The sequence below is a fragment of the Equus quagga genome, chromosome 11 (assembly GCF_021613505.1).
Source record: "Equus quagga isolate Etosha38 chromosome 11, UCLA_HA_Equagga_1.0, whole genome shotgun sequence".
In the NCBI taxonomy this organism is placed as follows: domain Eukaryota; kingdom Metazoa; phylum Chordata; class Mammalia; order Perissodactyla; family Equidae; genus Equus; species Equus quagga.
This window is the reverse complement of record NC_060277.1, coordinates 43581134-43602978: the sequence shown is the minus strand read 5'-3', so window position 1 is coordinate 43602978 and position 21845 is coordinate 43581134. Positions and strand designations below refer to the sequence as shown.

The 21845-nt window shown below is 42.0% G+C and overlaps 1 protein-coding gene across 1 annotated transcript; it reads left to right on the top strand.

Moving 5' to 3' along the window:
- The first annotated feature begins 391 nt into the window (after positions 1–391).
- C11H6orf163 (chromosome 11 C6orf163 homolog) lies at positions 392–19175 on the top strand. Its single transcript, XM_046675148.1, has 5 exons — positions 392–539; positions 4232–4326; positions 5684–5791; positions 11158–11360; positions 18740–19175. The coding sequence occupies exons 1-5, from the start codon at positions 392–394 to the stop codon at positions 19173–19175; spliced, it is 990 nt and encodes a 329-aa protein (XP_046531104.1).
- The last annotated feature ends 2670 nt before the right edge of the window (positions 19176–21845 follow it).

Below are 21845 nucleotides of genomic sequence, written 5' to 3'. Positions count from 1 at the left end.
AATATAGAAGGTATCTGGGAAATGAAAGGCTGTACCATGCTCCCTTTAGTTATTACTTCTAGTTGCTTTTATGAGCAAAGCTTGTCTTACCTAGCAACAGTTGCTAAGTAAGTTAACAATTTAATGCTAGAGTCTGGGAGGGAGCAACTGCTTAACTCTCCCCCGTCAGCGCCCACACTTATATGGCAGAGGCTTTCGTACCGTTCTTGCCCATTAGCCACCTTCCCACTACCTAATCATGGCGAATCGTTTAATTCTTACCAGCCTCTAGCATCCTCCTGAAGCCTTGAACCTCTTCCAGCTTTCTTAAACTTCTAGATTTTCTCAAAGCTACTTTTCCTTATCCTGAGTATTTTCACTGTACATAGTAAAAGACGTCTTAAGTTCAATTATGATCAGAAATTCGAATTACACAAGCTTTGTTTGCTGTGCCGTTTGTGATAAAATAATCCCACCAGCCCCTTTTGGGGAAACCTTCAAACGGATCCACGAATACAAGCCATTTAAGACACGTTTTTACACTCACAAAGATATACTGGGTAAGTGACTTTGCTGTTTTCCTTTTTCTGCCGTTCTTCTTCCTGCTATATAGACTTTTATCAGCTCTCCTGATCAAAGTTGCTGTCCTACAGGGCTGTCTGTTGGGCGTGAAAAGAATAAGTGTTGAAGTCCAGCTTCCCCACTTAGACTTCGTGGGCCTGGACAGGATGCTGAGCCTCTCAGACCGTTTCCTTACATGTAAATAGGGATGTTAATACCTATCTTGCAGGTTTGTTATGAGGCTTTAATGAAGCACTTGTACCTATTATAAAGCCTGGCACATAATGGTAAATGGGAGTTCTTTTCTCCCTTGCCCATACTCAGGCACCTGCCACACACAGAAGAGGAACTATCTCTAAGTAACACCTTAATAAATGGGGGAAAGAAACCGTAACCTTTGTTAGTAGCTGGTGACATAAGAGTAGCTACATATAGATAGCATGAGAAGATTTATTATATATACTCTTCTAATAAGCAAATCAAATTGTAACGACAGGTTTACTTCCCCATCAGAGTTTTCAGTCTGACTTTGAGCCTTAGAAGTGTTTTCCTAAAGACTTTAAGTACTTCTCTGATCCTCTCTTCCTTTAACATAGTAAACTAGTGATTTAAGTTCACTCCTCATCTTTGAAAGTATAAGAAGTTGAGAAAGGAAGGTGTTTTGAAAAATCTAAAATGTAAGGCAAGATCAAATTGGAATCATCTTCTAAAAATATCAGTACCAAAACTGGTTTAACTTTTAGTAAATGTTTAGTATGATTTATTAATTATAATCTCTAAAATGATTTGACTTTTTATACGCAGCACAGTGGATATTCACTCTTAGATATGCTTTTATTGATTGATTCCTTCTGCCTGCCAGGATATCTGAGTCCAAACACCAAGTGGAGAAATTAAATCTAACTAGTTAGAAATTAATCTTTCATGTTCAATGACCTGTATTTGTCATTGACTATTTTAAGTCAAAAGAGTCAAAATTCTCTGTTCTTTGTAAGTAAATTCAAAAGCATGTTGAAATGTCTATATAAGTGCTAATGAGTACTGCGCAGGGCAGCGGCTCTCAACCCCAGCAGGGTACTACAGAACTTTAAAAAGTTTGTCTTTATTACAAACATCCAAAACCAAACTCATTGGATTTAATGCTAATCCAATACAGACCTACTGAATTAGAACCTCCAGAGTCAGACCTCAGTGTGTGTGGTTCTTTATTCATTTATCTTTTTACATATTTGGATAGCTTTTTATTTGGGAATAGTTTAAGACTCACGAGTTTTAGCAATAGAACAGAGTTCCCACGTACCCCTCATGCAGCTTCTCTCATCAAAATCTTACATAACTCTAGTACATTGGCAAAACCATGACACAGGCTTTGGAACAATACTATTCACTCAGGTACAAACCTATATGCACTTTTTTTCTTGGTGTATAGTTTGATGCGCTTTCTCACGTGTAGATTCATGTAACCACCACCACAATCTGGATGTAGAGCTGTTCCACCACCACAAGGCAACTCCCTCTTGTTATCGCTTAACACCCCCTCTCCCGAACCCCCGGCGCCCACTAATCTGTTCTCCATCACTCTAACTCCATCCCTTTGAGAATGTTGCATAAATGAACCATACAGTATGTAACCCTTTGAAATTGGCTTTTTTTCACTTAGCATAATACCATTGAGAGCCATCCAAGTTGTTCTTTGTGTTAATAGTTTGTTCATTTTTCAGTACGGGCATTTGTTTTTTCTTAAAGATTGGCACCTGAGCTAACCATCTGTTGCCAATCTTCCTTTTTTTTCTTTTTCTCCCCAAAGCCCCCCAGTACATAGTTGTATATTCTAGTTGTAGGTCCTTCTGGTTGTGTCATGTGGGATGCCGCCTCAGCATGTGCCCAGGATCCAAACCGGTGAAATCCTGGAGTGTGCGAACTTAACCACTTGGCCATGGGGCTGGCCCCAGTATGGGCATTTAAAAAAATTATGCAAGAATCCTGTTGTACAATCAGGGTTGGGAACAAGTAATACAAAGTAATGGGATTTAAGCATAAAAAAGAGTAATAGCAGTCCACACTTGTATCACATTTTTATGAAGTTCAACATGTTGATGGTCCATGCTTAGTCACATGTCTTTCTAGAGGATCTTTCATGATTCTGTCTACACAACATTGAGCCTATGGAGTATATGTCCATCTCTGCCATGGTATTCACTGCCCTATGTTTTTAGACTCATTGATAATCTAGTGGCAAAGACTTTAATCAATGCCACCAAGCATGTATTTTCAGTTGCAGGTGACAGAAACACAACTCAAACCAGACTATGCAAAAAAGGGAATTTCTTGACCCTTTTAACAGAGAAACCCATGGGGAATCTGGCATCAGGGCTTTCAATCTGCCCATACTTGCTCTCTTAGTGAGTCGGCCTAATTGTTTACTACTGCAGCCAGGCTTACACCATCAGCTGGGAAAGGAGGAGAAGCAGTTCCAAACAGCTCTAAGCACCTATTACCTCCAGCTTAGAAACATCAGAGGAAAAAGAGCTATGTTCTCCTTACATCCTTATATAAAACCCTAGGGAAGAGGCTGGATGGCCAGGCTTGAGTATGTGCCTGGAGAATGGAGATGATGTGATGGGCCAAACCGGTTGGCCGCTGTGATTGGCAGTCCCACCAGAACAACCTGAAGTGAGAGAGGGACATTCTTGAGAGAAATGGGTCTTGATACCAGAGGGAGAGAAGAGGTGTTGTGCAGACAAACACATATGTCCACAATGTCTTACCTGTGCTTATTGCCCAGGTAGGCACTGTGAGACACACACTGCGGTATAAGATGTGCTTTGTAATTTGAGGAAGTTGATCGTCCAAACATAAACACATGAACAATTAATAATTCAACAAATCTAAGGTGTGAGAAGTGAATGGAGTAAATACTATAAGAGTTTGGATTGGAGAGAAAGATCACTGTGTGATTTCAGCACTCAAAGGGCTCATCACCCCCATACAAGTCATGAGCCACCTCTGACAACCCACTCTCAGAAGAAAAGATGGAGAAAACCCTGTGCCCAGCTCAACGAGCTCAGGGCTTGGCTCCAGGGTCTGCTCTGTCCCTAGCTATTGATACTGTGTGGTCATCTAACCTCTTTAGGCCTTTTTGTCTGAGTAGGGAGAGTATTATTATGGGAATATTTGGAAGTTAAATGAGATCATTGACAGAGAAGTCGTCAACTACTACCCCTTACCTCACTCCACAGCTAAAGCAGCTAATGCCATGAAGACCTACACACTAAAGACAGGCTTGTAGCGTACTAAGGAAAGCGTTCTGCCCCCACTTTCCTGATGGAGTTACCACCAGCATCCAGGTGGGAGCAGGGAGAGAGGAGCGGTATAATGTGCTACCGTCTTGAATATGCACTCACCCTTCTACTTTCGGAATGTGCTCCTTTCTGCCACTTTACTTCCCCAATTGCCTACTGTGTGGACTGAGTGCGATGAAGGGAACAGCTGACTCTACCCAGGCCTGAGTTCCCTCCTAATCAATTAGGGAAAAACTTAGCCCTTTCGTTGGTATCTTTAAAGAAAAGATTGATGTCTCCTAAAAGGATATCGCTCTTAAATAATTCTAATGAATAACTAGATAATAGTAGAAAGGAAAACCAAGAAACAGTCTGTGGATATTTGCAATTGTTTCTCTTCAAATATACAGATATTGGGGCAGATATTTTGAAGAAAGAAAAGGAATTTCAAGAAGCTCTACTCGAAGAACTTATTGCAAAAGCAGAAGCTGATATATGGGCTCAGGTAAAAGAAGTTGGAGGTCAACCTAAATGCATCTCTACAATTCTTTCACTTTTGGGATTTGTCTGAAACAATGTATTCAGGCAGAACTGACTCTGAATCCTGGCTGTCTGTGAGACCTTGGGCACATTCTTCCACTCTAGAGTCTTGGCTTCTTCAAACGTGAAAGAGAAACAATAATACTCATTCTATAGGATTGTTGAGAGAGTTCAATGAAATAATGTGCCCAGCACACAGTAGGTGCTTAGTAAGATGCAGACATCATTAGGAGTTTCTTTCCTTCTAAATTGCCCCTATGTATGGATGACTCCTACTCCCCTTATTCTCATTGAATTAAAAAAAGACATCCCTGTTGACAAGTGTTTATTATAGCTTAATGTTTAGTATGTAGACCATGCATTTGTGCATTTTATAATACCTCTAAGTGCTTATTTTTTCCAATTGCTTCTTCATGAATGACTCTCCTTGTTCCACATCTCTCCAAAGTCTGTGACCCCTTGTCCATATGACTGTTGAGGGTCATGGGGCACTTTGAGTGTGTTGGGGCTCACAGTCAGGTCCCAGACACTTAGCTGAAGCAAAATCTCAATCCTCCAGCCCCCACTTCTTCCAGTTATAGACAGTAATGGATAGAATGACATAAATGACTTCCTAAAGAGAATTAAAGCTCCTTGGCAGCAGGACAAACCATTTTTTGGTTTCTTTATAAAATAGACATCATAGCAAATAGTGTTGGAATTGTCCCGTATTAGTGCCACCAGCAACAGTTTGGTCTGAAAGTATTTTGAAAGTATAAAATGCTCCAGTGCAAAAAATTTTTGTAGTCATCTATCTTTATCAATAATAAAAAATTCAAATAGATTGTGAACCACTGATATATACCCTAATACAAGGGAATGCTTTTATGAATAATCTACAATTTGAATATAAGTATACCTAATGTTCTGGACATTCTTTTCAAACAAAGTAATAAACCCTCTTTCTGAAGATCTGATGCATGGGATCTGGGATGGTACACAGCTTCCCTTCTCAGCTCTTTCTAGCTTTGTGCATCTTTCCACTTCTCTATGTTTTCTGCGATGGCATGCATTACTTTGATAGTCAATCAAGCAAGAAATAAAGTGCCCAAAAAAGGCAAGCCAGCAGCCCATAGTAAAATTCTCTTTAGCAAGTCCTGATATAGCGATACTAGCCAAAGGTTCGGATGTTTTTGGGCATTTCTGGCTGAGCCAGTCAGTTTGTGATGGGAGGTTTGAGATGGGAATCAAGCAAATAATTAGGGGCCCCATGGTGGTTGCTCATTTTCAGTAAACAAGGAAACCTGATATATTAATAAATAAATGGACTCTTTCTTTCAAAGGCTAACGAACGTCAAAAACAAGCAGTGGAGAAAGCCCTTGAAGAAGCAAATGACAGACACAAAATTAAAATTCAGAATCTGGAAGAGGAACATCAAAAAAGTTTACAGGTTTTTCTAGTGGCTTGTTTGTTGTCTTTTAAAAAGTACTTAAGTTACTAAAAAGCTCTAGCAAGGGAATAAGAGAAAAAACAATAATATGTAGAATCTAGATGGGTGTTTCATGGAGGTTGGTTGGGAGGCCCACGATTTTCACAGAAGAGATGCTGAACTCTGTGATGGCAGTGAAGAGTGGGTGCAGGGGAACCCCACAGCCTTCAATGTAATGAACCCAAACCTTTATGGGGTTTCAAGGCCTGAGGGAGCCTGTCTGGCCCCTGCCTGTCTGACTCACTGTATCTCTTATCTCTAGCTTTCTTTCCTCCTCCCATTGCCCTTCTTTGGGTCCTCAAACCTGAATACACCATCCTCCTTCCCACCTCGGGGTCTTTGCCAGCATGTTCTTCCCACAATTCATCAGATTTAGCTCAAACGGTACTACTTAACGGAAGCTTTACCTGCCCATTCTGCCTTGCCACCCGTACACTGTCCTTGACACCCCGTCCTCATTCACAGCAGTCATCAGTCATGGCCGTTGTAATTAAACAGATTGATTGCTTGTTGAATGTCTGATCTGACATGACCTCAGCCTCCGTAAGGGCATGTCCTCGTCATTACTGCCCTAGTGCCCCGCCCGCTGCCTTGACTTCGTCAGTGCTCAGTTGGTGAATGGAGGAAGTAGGCTGTTCTGTTCCTTCTCCTGGGCTCTCTGGTTGCATCCTTTCCCCCAAATTTGCATTTACCACAGTGCCAAGAGGGATCCCGGAGCTGTTTCTCAAATATGTCCTGTAGGACCAGAGGTCATAAAATGAAGGCAACTCTTTCTAACCTGTTAACTTGTTCAAGCACATTTCTAGGTAATTAGCAAACCTTCCAGGCAGAAGCCCTGGGAGTCATTATCTAGCTCAGTACCTCGGTTACAGCATCTGCTCAAAGGAAAATGATACAGAACTATTGTACATGTTGGCCACGGGAGGGACAGGACGGTAAGTAGTGCAGATGTGAAGATTCATGGGCAGAGGCTGGAGGGAAAGTGGCAGAAGTCTGGCCTAACTTAATAAGAACATAACTCACAAAAATTTAGGGACCACAGGCCCATTTTTTCCTTTGTTTCAGCAATGAGCACCTACCATATATCAGATCCATACGAGGTGAGATCAAATGGACTGCCCTTGTCCTCAGAAGACCGGCTGGCAGGAAAGGGAGCTCTGCCCTGGGGCTCCTAAAGGGCAGTGGGACCCTCCCTGCTTGGCCCCGGCGGCCATGGTCCTTGAGGGGTTGGCTGCAGGGGTCCACTGCCCTTCGCCTATTTCAGTTCAGAACACGAGGAGTGTATACAGCACGTCTAGGCAGTCCTCTGCTCAGCTGGCATGTACCAGTATGGCCATAGTGCTTCTTAAAGTATTGAAATGCTTCTCTATCAGTTGACAAATAGCCGCTCCCCAAGCCCCCTAATGCCTTGGTCACCCTGGTCACTGCCCCTAGACCCCTGGACCTCCCCCAATGCAGCAATTTAAAGGGACAACCCTTTAAATCAGTAGGGGCTCTAGGACCCTGCCCCAGTGAGGCAGCAAAAGGATACATATTGTGAATATCACTTCTGGCATTAGGTTATGAAGATACAAGGATAACTTAGATGTGAGGCCTGTTTCAAGGAGCCTCCATCCTAGTCTTCCCTTAAGTAATTTGATTGTATCCCATATAGTCTTTGGTGGTGTTGGTGCACTTATAGTGCTAAAATAGAAGAAGTCCTAAGAAAATTTAAAGGGGAAAAGTCTGAGGAAGGGTGACCTTCCTACAATATTTGTCTAGAGTTTGGGAATTTACATGTATGCCACAGTCTCAGGGGCGTTTTTCATATATGAAGGAGTGATTTGTCTAAGAGGGGTGTGTAGGGTTGTTATTTCAATTGCAGGGTACCCAGATGTGGACGTTAGTACTGCTTCTCAGGGCTTGTCTATGAACCACCTGCCTTAGAATCTACTCACTTGGAAGCTTAACATGCAGATTCCTGGGCCCCACCTGACCTGCAGAGTCACTAGCAATGTTTTTAACCAGCAGCCCATGTGATTCTCACACACATTAAGTTTGAGAAAACTAAGTTCTTCTAGAATCAAATATTAAATTCTGATATGTAAAGACCACCAGGTATTGCTCTTATATGATGTTAGGAATTTGGGATAAGTCTCAGATGCTTGCTGATAAATAAAATTTCAAGATCTTATCCAGTGGACAGATAGTATTTTGAAAAGGTGTTTATGTTATCTTATTCAAATACAATAATGTTAAAAAGTAAATGATAAGATAGAAGCTAAGAGAAAATAACAAAAGGAAAATCAGACTAGAGAATATAATGAAGTCAGGGATGAATTTAAAACTTAAAAATGTATGTAAGCCGTGAGGTCCTGTGCAATTGGGCTTTGAGCTTCCTGGCAGTCAATGCAAAGAGGAAAATGCCGTGAATCACCATGTCCACAGGTAAAAACAAATCAGGTACTCAGAGAGGCCCAGATATGCCCACACGTGGTACCTGAGGAAAGCTTCTCCTGAGGGAGACATTGCATAATAAATGTCTATCAAACATCTGTAAACATGATGGATTGCTTGAGGTTGTTTCTTACCTCAAAATATGGGCTGATTCACTCAAAACACATTTCAGTAAAAGTAATTTAATGGAAGACTTTCCATTGAGCAAGAACACTGCCAAATAATAGGTCATTGAATTATTTTTGTAGCTTTAAATGTGTATTCTACATACTATGTGAGGCATTAAAATGATTTGGATTTTACTAAGTCATTACATGAAAGAGGGACGGGTTTAGTTCTCTGAGTCCTAGTTCAGAACCTAGCCAAAATAAAGGGATGGGTGTGATTTTAAATGCTACGATTCAAATAGAAATGTATTAGGATAATACTTCATCTGTCTAAAGCACAACCACTCCATAATCTCAACTGCTGAGAACATACTTGAAAACCCAGACATAATTTAAAATATCCCCTAAGAAGTTAAAGGCCTCTCACTATAAGACAAAAACTCGGGCTTATTACCCAGAGCAGAACCTCTCTATTCCCCACTAGAATGTTATTTACACTTACTTGACAACCTGAACCCAACAGACATGGTTGATTGACTTCACAAATCCAAAATAGATTAAATGCCAGAAACAAGAAATGACAAAAAGGAACTCACCAACAGCAGTTAGAACGGAGTCCTTGGTCCAACAGCATGTGAAGACCGAGGAGAATTACAAAAATCAGATGTCAAATCTCAAAAAGCAAAGCAGTGGGGTCATTTATAACAGAGACAAATCGCCCTATGAACTCGAGCAATTTTTAAGTGCAATATAAAGTATTTAGCCCAATACAGTCATTCATCTTTATCTATGAGCCTGGATCATCAAGAAACATTAAAATGTGTTCATTATGCTCTTCCTATAAAGTAAGGTAAATGTTAAAGACATTTAGAAAGATTTCCATTGAAAATGTTTTATTATCAAAAAGTTTTTGTGCTTTGGGGCTGGCCCAGTGGCATAGTGGTTCAGTTCGCGTGTTCTGCTTCAGCAGCCCAGGGTTTGCAGGTTCCGATCCCAGGCACGGACCTACACACCAGTCATTAAGCCATGCTGTGGCCGTGCCCCACATACAAAATAGAGAAAGATTGGCACAGATGTTAGCCCAGGGCCAATCTTCCTCACACACACACAAAAAACGTTTTAGTGCTTTAAGAAACAAAGCCTTCTGCAGTATGGAAAAACCAGCTAACATTTTAAGCAGCCAATGTTTTCCTAAAAATAATTTTCTAACTACATGAACTGAGGCCACTCTGGAGAGATCCTTCAAGTTGATTTCTGTTGTCTTTTTCATTTTTTTATTTTTCATCCTTGGAGTAGCTGAAGTGAGAAAGTGAAAACTTTCCTTCTCTTGAAAAAGCTGAAGTCTGTCTAACAAATATTTTAACTGTTGAAATACTTTTATACAAAACTAGAGCAGTTTCAGTTTCCCTTGAAACTTAGAGTTCCCTTGACTTTCAGCTTCAGCTGTAGGATTTTGTCTGCATACACTGTCGGGGCCCCCACAGAAAGGGTAGTGAAGGGGGGTGGGCAACCTCAGCCAGGAGAACTCTTACTGGTTTCATTTCTTTCTACTTTGGGTAAAATTTCATTTGAAGAAGGGATACTGAAGCTAGGAAGGAAGGAGGGAGGGAGGGAGGAAGAGGAAGAGGAAAGAAGGAAAGGAGGTGGGAGGCAGGAGGGAAGGAGGAAGGCAGGAACCTCACTGTGCTATCTTATAAGACTGTACAGCGTTTCTGGAATGAAAGTAAATTGATGAATCTCTTGAAAGACCCTAGCATCACAGCCAGCAGTGAAGCGAGGAACTGGCATCGAGAATCTTGGTTTCTATTCCTGGTTCTTCCACTGACCCACTATGTGAAATAACTTAATTTCTGTATGTTCTCTTGTCATCCCTAAAATAGAGATAAAAATTTACCTTTAAATGAAAGCTTTGAAACTGCTAGACAGAATTAATTGCTCCTCCTCTCTTGCATATATGTCTATTAAAAAACTTTTTGCACAATTTGGTTGTTGGTGTCCACTCGACAGTCAGTCTGCAAGGACAGGAATTCCAGCCACGAGAATGTGTTTGTAGCAACAGCCTGGCACAGTACTGGCACATGGTGGAGTAGTAGGCACTTTCAAAGTGGTGACATTTTGTGAGTTTCTTTGCGAGTTCATTTTCTCGAAGCCTTGGTTTGACTCGTGCCTCCTCTCTTTACTTGGCCAAAGGCATTCACAGGTCCTTCTACCCTGGAGCAATGGAACGCTTGTTCCTGTCCCCTCTGTGAATGAGAAAGAGGCTCTCAACACTAATGAGCTGGAATGCCTGAATGACAGTGGGGCCTGGCAGGCAGGTTCCGGTGCCCACAGTAAAGTATGTTGCTGCCTGAGCCTCAGGCTCCCTCCTGCCCAGGAGACATTTAGGAGGCACAGTCATTACTTCTGCCATCTTCCAGGACTGATTTCCTCAAAGAGAATCATATTGTGTATTTCTAATCATGGATAAAAATAATATGACATAATAGAATATTTGGGCAATCAAGAAAAAAAAAGACCTGTAACCCAATTATTTTCTTTTTTGCATATGCCCTTCCAATATTATCTGTAGACATACTTATGCTACATAGTTTGTACATTTACGGTTTTACTTAGCATCATCATAAATGAAAGTTTTCCGTGTTGTACACACTCTTCTTTTAAATCATCAGGGTTAACAGGTGTACATTCCATTGGGTAGATTAATTCTGATTTGAATAACCTCTTAGTGTGCATTTTTAAACATCAAAGCTGTGACGTCTAAATCTAGTTTTCCTGTTGCTTAAGGAAATGGCAGCTAAAACCAAGATAGAGATGCATCAACACATGGAAGATGAACTGACCAGAGAACACTTGGCTGCGCAACAACGCATGGTCCACAGAATCCAAAGGATTATGATGGAATGCCACAGGGAGAAGATCGCGGCTGTGGAGAAAGCCAGGGCTGAAGAGAGACAGAAGACCCGCGAAGCAGTGCAGGACCAGAGAAGGTATTCCAGGGAACACACTGGAACCATGTATAATGTATTGTAGAATGTATGTGTGTGTGTGTGTGTGTGTGTGTGTTATAAAGGAAAATAATGACATGAATACTCAAGGACCTACCACCCACCCGAAGGGATTGGAAATTGCGAATACCTCTGAAGCTCCCATGTGCTCTTCCTTAATCACATTTCCTTCCTCTCCACCTCTCAGGAGATAACTACTGTCCGATATACTGTGTTTTTCATTCTGTATCTCCAGTTTTAAGAGAGTGAGGAGAAGAATCAACAAATATTTTTCCACAAACACAGAAAATTCAGTCTTCACATTTTCTAGCCTGTATCACACACCATTGTGAATGTGTTACTTTTGGTCTTTTCTTATTACACAAGTAATAGATGCTGTACGTAATGATGACATTATGGAAATATGCAGAGCAAAAATTGCTAAGTCTTAACTCGCTGCTCCCAATTCCCTCCTTTCTCCCAGAGACAATCATTTTAAAATGGGGTCTGTATCCTTCCATGACCTTTTGATGTATTTACAGCCTTATGTTTGTGCATAATCACAAATAATTTTTTACGTGAATCATATGTATATATGAACAATACCAAGCTAACCACTTTTATATATGTGGTGAACATTTGATGGAACTGGCCAGTTTTTTTTTTTATTAAGATTATGATAGTTACAACCTTGTGAAATTTCAGTTGTACGTTATTGTCAGTCATGTTGTGGGTACACCACTTCACCCTTAGTGCCCTCCCCCCACCCCCCTTTCCCCTGGTAATCACCGATCAGTTCTCTTTGTCTATATGTTAACTTCCACCTATGAGTGAAGTCATGCAGAGTTCGTCTTTCTCTGTCTGGCTTATTTTGCTTAACATAATACCCTCAAGGTCCATCCATGTTGTTGTGAATGTGACAATTTTGTCCTTTATTATGGCTGAGTAGTATTCTATTGTGTATATATACCATATCTTCTTTATCCAATCATCAGTTGCTGGGCACTTAGGTTGGTTCCATGACTTGGCTGTTGTGAATAATGCTGCGATGAACATAGGGGTGCATGGGACTCTTGGAATTGCTGATTTCAGGTTCTTAGGATAGATACCCAGTAGTGGGATGGCTGGGTCATAAGATATTTCTGGAACTGGCCAGTTTTAACAGGACAGCAGTCAGAGAAAACCACTGTTTCCAGTTGCTAAGCGACCTGCCCAAGATCACGTAGCTGTAGCAGCACAACCAAGACTGAAACCTCTGGGTTTGGCCTCCTGGTCTAGGACTTGTCTCTTTTGCTTTGCTGCTTGACTTAACAAACAAATCTATCTGTGTATAATTAATGGGTAAAGTCTTCCTCATTGGAATTGTTTAGAATGGGGCCAAAGGTAAAATCCTGTAGGATGTGCAGATAAATAAGAATGAGGGCTGCAGCTGAGGCTGTGTCAGTGTGCCTCCCTTCTTGCGTAGGCTGTAAATCATTGTTGAGGTAGAAGAGGAAGGTGACGGAGGATTTCAGGAGAAAGTTAGAGAAGGCGGTGACTCCTGAATGAGTTGTGGTCCAAAGCAGCGGAAGGTGGTACCCTCTCTCCTCTCTGCTCCCCACCCTCCATCTGCAGGAGCTCTGCCCACCCTGTAGGAGCCTCTGGATCCAGCCACACACCAGCAGTCTCCTTCTCCCTCCCTCACTCTGCTGCTTTCACCCCACTCCAGCCCTTTTCCCTGTGAGATTTGAATGGAAGGTTCTCAATGGCCACCTTTTATTGAGTCAGTTGACTAAGATTAGGGAACTGCCAGGCATCTTGTTGAAATGTATCTAGCTAGAATATTCATCATTTTGTTCATTGATGTGTCCCAATTGCCTGGAGGAGAGCCTGGCACATGGTAGACATCCTTTAAATGTTTATTAAACAAAGGCTCAAATTTGTTCTATCAGCTGAACTCACTCTGCAGCATGCTAGATCTTATTTCTAGACAGTGCTAGATTCCAGTGTTCCTTAGAGCATTTGCAGAAACTAATATATGGAGAAAGACCACTGTTTAGAATCCTACTGTAGATCTTTTATTTGACTATAAACTTTCACTCAAGACTTCAGGGATTCAGAACACGTAAATATTATGACAAATTTGTTAAGTGCACAGAAAACTCTTTTGTGGATTGAGGTCGTTAGATTCAAAACAGATTATCTAGGAGACACTGTACTCTTTCTCTTAAAGTTAAAAAAAGAAAGAAAGAAAGAAAGAAACATCTCTGCTTCGAAGGGATCTAAGTGTTTTCCAGCCCAAGGCAAAGGTATGAATGAATGACTGCTCAGGAATTTTTGTGGTCATGGCTATAATTCCTGATGACAGCTACCCTTTATTCAACACCCAGCACATGCGAGGCCTTTGTGTTCTTCTCATTGAATCCTCACATTCCTTCCTGGGGCGTTCTGTCGTTCTCATCCTCCGTATCTTCAGATGAAGACGCTGAGTCTTAACGAGAGACTAAGCAACCTGCCAAAGGTCATGTGGAGAGAAGGTGACAGGGCCTGATGGGATGTATGATGCCAAAGCACATGACCTTCTGTTACGCTCCCCTGCTCACTTCACCAGAGCTTATCAAGCACCTTCTGTGGATGTGGTCCTCACCTCCATCACAAAGAAATAAGGGTCTTTCCTCAGCATTATGTGAAGTAACTAAAGTGTGGCTGCCCCATATAAGCAATGCTAGATGGACTTGTACAAAGAACTCGTAGGTGCTAGGAGAGTTCAAAGTTCTGGGAAGATCAAACAAAAAGTGTGTGGGTTATGTGGGCTGTGTGGTGAGGTCACTTTCTTGGAGGAAGTTAGTCCTGGTTTGGGCCTTAGAGAGAAGGGAGAAGGTCCCACTTGTGAAAGATTGCGAAAAAGTAGGAACAGCACGAGCAAACACGTGGAGGGGAAGGTGGGAGGTGTAATGAGGCAGAGCCACGGGGAGGTTGAGAGTGTTAATACCCCTGAGATACAAAGGTGCCGAAAAGGTTGGCCTCTGGAGATGTTCCCCACAGCCACTCTAACTCCTGCAGCCCCAGCGTGGGGGGTCCCTGATCCTACTGCCAGACCAGGGGGCAGTAGGTTCCTAGTATCTCAGGGAGAAAATCAGAATGTATTTTCCTCATAAACACAGTGGTTATAACTGATCAAAATAGTGCTAACAGTCCTGGAGTTCACGTGAAAATGGATTAATAGCTTATCGCGGGCTCAGCAGGCAAACGATCTGCCAGTTCAACGTTGCTCTAAATACTCGATGAACAAATGAATTTTAGGAATAGATCCCTTCATAATTTAGGAATTGCCCGTGGATAAATGAAGTGTTGGTTCTTACTGTGATTTTTAGGATTTTTATTGATGGACATACAAAAGAGGTTGAAAAGTGTGCTCTTAGCAACCAACATGTGTAAGGAAAATGAGAAGTTCACTGAATAGGTAGAAAGCAAGGAACTGCCATTCATTTTTTTCTTTAAAATTGTGAGCAATTTATCTTGTACCATTTCAAAGGCCTCCCAAAAAAGAATGAGAAAGAGAGCTAACAGAGGCCCCACAGGGAGCAAAGGACTAATCTTTTTCTAGATAGTTTTTCATGCTTTATTTTTTCCCAAGAGCCTAGTGAGGTTGGATTATTACATATTAGATTATATTTTTATTTACTAATCTATTTTTATTCTCTGAGAGTCCATTTTATAAAATAGCAGACTGAGTCTTATAGGTGTATATAGACACACTAAAATTATCCTGAAAATGGTTCAGTTTCTGGCCAGCACTTCCCATAAATATGGTGTGTATTTCAAAATTCCAAGATTATAACCTCATAAAATGAGAGCCGGCAGGTGGACTTAACCATCTACAGAAAGAAGCGTAGATTTCACATTCCCTTTGGAATTTCTCTTCACGTGGGAAGGGGCCCTGGAGGTCACCGAGTGACCCTACTGTCCCTTCTTCGGGATGCCTGCCAGGGGTTGCTGGGCCTCCTCCTGAGGGCACCTGTGACGCGAATTTTCCTCCTGGTTGAGGTGGGTGCTTCAGATGCTGAACATGTCTGCCTGGCGTGTGCTTCTTCCTGGGGGCCCGAGGTACACCAGACCTCACCTCACATCCGCCCCTGGCTTCTGGCTCAGCCTCTCCCCCTGCACAGTCATCCTTCAAAAGTTTGAGGAGACGTTGTCCCAGCTTTAGTCTGGAGAAGGGAAGGAAAAACCAAAAAGTACTAGTAAACCAGTTCCTTCAGTCCTTCCTCGTGTGATATGATTAATCGCTAGGCCCTCTTTTGCGGAAAAAGCACTGTGGATAATTTGTAGAAATCAAAAGATATTTTAGATAAAACACAAGAATTGACCATTTTCTTATGGTGAATATTTTGCTTATGCTAAGAATCCTTTTCAAGCAAGCATTCTTTTAGGCTTTTTTAAGGCTTTAATTTGCTACTTTAAAATTGGGCGTTATTTGGCATAAAAATAGCATACTGGAGAGAACTATGTCTACGTTGCCCATTTACTATTCACACATTCATTGGTTGCCTGTTTGCCTGTTTTATGTCCACTGGGCACCGTGCAAGGCAGAGGAGGTACAAAGGGTGATGGGCACTCCAGGCTGTCCGCCAGCCCCCGCCCCCCCCCCCCAGCCCTGTACCCACCTTCCTCTGGGCTGCAATTCCTCAACTTCAAGGACATCATCAGCATAAAGGTCAGAGACACTCTGACCTTAAACCGAAAGGAGTCAGTCCCAAAGGGTCAACAATTCAGGCTCTAAGGCAGGCTGGGAGAAGTTGGAAAGAACATTCTAAAAAATACCAGATCCTGTTAGTGAGAAGAGATTTTGATAGCAAGGAGTTTAAAGGGGGCCATCGTGGAGGGCGAGAGCTGCCGTCATCCAAGATGTGCTTTCTTCAAGCAGTTTTACCTGCGATCAGCTCTGGTGGAGACTTCTGTGGGCCCCATAGACGACCGCCTCCTCTGTGTGGGCCAGGAGAAAGCCCGGCCACGCCACAGGGAGCTCCCGCCTGCTCGTGACAAGGCTGAGGTTCTGGAGGAGGAAAGCAACTTCTTCTTTGGGGATTTGGAGCTTGCTCACGGACGCTTCTTCCAGTTCCTTCTGATCTAAGCCCCAGGGGCCCTGGTCATCACTTTCACAATCTCACCAACACCCTGAAGATTTTATAAAACATCAGACTACATCCTAAGGGTGTGCGTAGGGTAGATGCTCACTCCACCTCTGTCCATGGCATCACTTCTATTAATGGCCCCTCCATTCTCCTCTGACTCGCGCTGAGAATCAGGAAATTGGTTTTGAGTCATCTTTTTTTCTGCATCCCCTGTATCCTAGCAGTCACAAATTCTGCCACTTATGACTTTGTAATATTTCTTGGATTTATCCCTTTCTCTCCTTCTTCCTCCCCCTTTCTCATCATTCTCTTTCATCATAGTTCAGCCCCTAATCATGGCACACCCAGAATATTACAAAATAGTACGAATTGGTCTCTATTACCAGAATAACAATTCTAAATGTTATTTTCATTTTGTTGCCCTCCTGATAAAAAATTTCTAGTGACCTCTGAAACTACTGAAGCAGCTAATGCTGAAGGGCAGGAACTCTCCCACCAGCTCAATTGTGTGACATTGAACAATAACTAGATCTCTGTAGGACTCAACTTTTCTTACCTGTTACATGGGAATAATAAGAGGTAATAAATAAAAATAGTACCAGACTCAGTGGGTTATTGTGAAAATTAAATGAAGTATAATGCATGTAAAATGCTCAGCACAGTCCTGGGGGACACAGGAAGTACTCAATAAATGTCACCCCTTGTTATCAATAATGACTATAGCCTAGTTGGTGGGAAAAGGAAGGAGAGAAATAGCAGTGCAGCTAGAGAGGCTAAGGGCAATGTTTACCTCAAGACTGGGGAAGTCTGTCAGGTTTGAAAGTCAAGCTGGAAAAATCAGAGGCAATGAGAGAATTGCATCTTGGAGGATAGAATTTAGAAGATAGGGCAGGTGGAAAGTCTTGGAAAGACTGTATTAGACTAGGAGGCAGAGGGAGGGATTTTTATTAACAACCATAAATATGTGAATCCGACATTTGTAGGTTTCTTTTATTCTCAGATCTTTAGAAGTTCTGCTCAAACTGGGTTAATCAAAGACATTCGCTGGAAATGGGTCACGGCAGCTGAGAGCCTTGGTGCTGGACTCAGACTGCCTGGGTATGGTGCTTGTTTTGCCAGTTTTACTAATGAAGGGAAATTGGGCAAGTTATTTGACCTCTCTGAGCCTTGGTTTTCTCATCAGTAAAACAGCCGTGATAATAGAACCACGTCATAGAATTGTTTTGAGGAATCATTGAGTTAATATATGCACAAGACGCCTGGCGCATGGGAAGAACTTAATTCGGTTGGCTGCTATAACTTATATATAATTATATTAATTATATTCAGAGATCTACAAACTCATTCAGCAGTGGTTCTCAAAGTGTGGTCCTGCACTCCTCAGGGCCCCAAGACCCTTTCAGGGGCTCCACGAGGTCAAAGCTGTTTTCTTAATGATACTGAGATGTTCTTGCCTTTTCACTCCCCTTATTATCTCATGAGTAGAGAGTGGTGTTTTCCAGGGGTTATGGTGTTTAAAATCACAACAGATGGAAATAATAGGAAAATCCAGCTTTTTTTCTATTAACCCAGTGAAAAGTTTAGCAAAAAATGTAAAATTATGCCATTTTCCTCACCAACAGTTTTTGTGATTTGGAAAATATATTTTTTATAAATGTAAGTTATATTAACATTTAGTGGATTTATTGATACTTTACTTGAATTTATAAATATTTTTAAAATGTCTCACTTTTAATTTCCAATACTGTTAGTGTCACTAGATATAACCCATATCAACAAAAATTGCCTGGTCATTTTAAGAGCAAAAAGGGGTCTTAAGACCAGGAAGCTTGAGGAACTGTCATAGAGTATTGCTCAGATAAAGTCAAGAGTAGAGCTAAGCCTAACCTGCGAGAACAAAGTTTTCTCCCCTCTACCTAAAGGTATGTGGCTGAATTGATATACAGAAATACTTGCTCTAGAGACATAGAACTCTGACCCTATTTCTTCGTTCCTAACCACACCACGCTTTTCTGGTCAAAGTTACTATCAGACGCTAGACTATTGGCTTTGCCCAAGACCACCGCAGGGAAGTCCATGGGCGACCTCCCTCCACTGAAAAACGATTTTTGATTGTTAACAGCTAATGCAATCCAAAAGCTCAGCTCTACCGGCCTGGCTCATCTAAACAGTGTAATAATTTCTCATACATCTGTGGTAAAAGACAAAAATACTTTTGTTTTTAGTGACTAACCCACCTAACTTATAAACCCATATTATCTTTTGCAGAAAGACCGTGGAGGAACTTGTGAATACCGGTGTGACGGCTCTGAATGACCAGTCGAAGAATATGAGCTACTTGATAAGGGAAAAAGAACATGAACTGAATGTCTACTGTAGCATGGCTCAGAGGCAGAAGCAGGAGGAGGTGCAGGAAGTGCTTCAAGAAGCAGAGAAAATACATCAGGCCTCGCTCGGAACTATGATGGATAAGCTGGTCAACACTCAGGGGGAGCTGCTGTCCATAGCGAAGCAACTGGGAATCATGACAAACTGGAAAGATTTCCTGGAGGAGGAATTACAGGAAACGAGGGTGGCATTTCAAAAGTACATCAATTATACATTTCCTAAGCTTTCTCCAGGACAGGCAGATTTTATTCTGCCAGAAAGAAAGAAAACACCTTCCAATCTTATTGCTCCGGCGGACAAAGCAACTCTTGATTAGAAGTCTTCAACTGAAATTTCACTACAAAAGACATCATTCCAAAGACTAAATAAATTCACTCAAAAACCATTTATTGATCCCTGGTTGTGTGCAGGGTACTATTGGGCTGCGAGCATTTTGATGGAAAAGCAAAATATTCAAAAGCATATTCCAGGCTACAGTGAGTTCCAAGACTAATTGAGGAGAGGTAACAGAGAGCTGAAAACTGATTAGGAGGGAAAAACTTTCTTGGAAGAAGTCTAAACAAACTTTTGTACCTGGCTTTACTCACGTTTACATCAGACATGGAACTGTTTTAGTGTTTGTAGGAGCTGAAAACAAGCAAAGGGGTGTGTTCTTAGCTTGTTCCCATCGTGGAGAGGTGTACTAACTTCCAGTGTTATTTGGAGAACCTCAATAGCATTGTAGGAAAAAAAGCAATTTCCCCCAAATTCAATAAGATAAAATTTAACTTCTGGCAACCCTATATAAAATAATTCAAAAAGGATTCACTTTTATTTGCTAGTTGTGAAAGAAAAATATGTCTTTAGAGGTCAGACTCCCCGGCTCAGGGCTGAGGAGTCCCCTGTGTTTACACCCAAGCCCAGAAGTGCCTTGAACCCATGTCCTTTGGGTCAAAATGCAGAAATCTATTAGGTACCCCAATGCTTAGGAACAACACATATCCACATCTACTAAATGAAAATGGAAGAAAACTCAAGCCATAAAGACGTCTCCAAAAATCTATCCACTCTAATGTAACATCCTTAACTTATTAATAACCAACCTATATTGAAGGCTTTAAAATTAAAAAGTTGGTTTTCAGTAAATTAAAAAATGCTCTTCTTGAGCGAGCCTTAGGTGGATCTGTCTACATTACCCGGTCTGGGATTTCCTCATGGCCAGAGTGGCAATTTGTTGATGGTTGCATAACGGACCACACTGTCCTCAGCGTTCAGCTTCCTGACGCTGCAGGCCTCTTGCAATCCATGCCAACTGTTCGCCTCGGCGCTGGAAGTAATGGCATGTATAGACGCTGCTTTGTCACGTACATTCTTCTCACAACAATCTGTGGTGGGGGGGGCAGGAGTTGTCATCCGGTTTTTACAGGTGATAAAATAAAAGTTGCTATGTACTAGGTATTTACACGTGTGAAGCACTTTAAAAACATTAATATTTAATCCTCACAACAACTTTTGAAAGTAATTATTATGACCCCCAATTTATAGGGAAGGAAACCAAGTCTCCAGGAGGTTCAATAACTCCCCACAGCACACAGCTGGTGACAGAGCCAGATTTCGAAGTTCTACAAGACACAGGCAAATGGATCCACGAGAGAGACCTAAGGTTTTCCAGAATTGAGTAGGAAACAGCAGCAGCTAACACGGGAGTGCCGGCCTGTGCCGGGCACATGTACACAGTGGACTCATTTTATTCTCACAGCAGTTTGTGAGGGGAAGAGCCATTCACACAGGCACAGACAGCTTAAGTCACTTTCTCCAAATCATACAGCTAAAAGGGTCAGAGCCGGTTCAAATCCAGAAAGCATCAGTCTTCAGCCCATGCTTTAGTCATTATTTTGTTCAGCCTGAACGTAAGGTCTTGGTGCCTGGCTTATTGATTCTGCAAGTGTGTGTCTTCATGGGTTCTGTGATGAGGACTGGAAGAACATGGTCTGTCCTCCATGTCGTGTGTCATTTTTGTCTCTTCGAGAAGTAAAAGGAAGTTGTACCTAGGAATGCTAATCTGAGCACATACCATAGGGGAACAAAAGGAAACCATCTTCATGGCTGGCCCAGTGGTGTAGTGGTTAAGTTCATGCACTCTGCTTTGGTGGCCCAGGGTTTGCAGGCCCAGATCCTGGGCGCCAACACTGCTCATCAAGCCATGCTGTGGTGGTGTCCCACATACAAGATAGAGGAAGATTGGCACAGATGTTAGTTCAGGGCCAATCTTCCTCACCAAAAAGAAATAATAATAATAAGGAAACTGCCTTCTGAAGGGGTTCATTTCATGGCCACAGTTAAGCGCGTCTCCTTTGGCATCAGTGATACGGGGAGTAACATGAAAACATAGCAGGCAGCTTATTTTTGGTTTGGAAAAAGGAATCCATCTTCTCAGTCTTCAACCAATTGGAAGATATTAAATTATCCATGTTGTCAGTATTTCAGTTCACATTCCAGCCCCGGCTTGCACCCCTATCCCAACCAATAGTTCCCTTAGGGTTAAGTAATTTGGGTACATCTGAGAAGGGAAGAGTTAGAAATCTTATTGCTATCCTGATCCCACCTTGACCCCCCAGGAGGGCCCACTGCCCACTGGAAGACTCCCCATCCATGCCCCCAAAGTGCTAATCACCCCTCATGTCACAGGGTGATGACAGGGGTTCCTATCTGCACAGGCTGACTGATCCCAGACCCCCATTTGCCACTTACCTTATAGCCTGGAGTCAGTACTAAGCATGGAGGAGGGTCTGCTTTCGGTTCTCTTGTTCTCACTCAGCTTTCTCTCTCCCAAGGCCAAACTGAAGAAACATCATCTTTGTTCTTACCTGAATCCTTCATCTTGATTTGATCGTGTCAGCCCACAGTTCTTCCTAGCTTGAATGTCTCCTAGGTAATATATCCCTGAGAATTAAAGTTCAAAGCGAATGGATAATTTGCCCTAAAGAGTGGAAAAAGCTGATAAGAG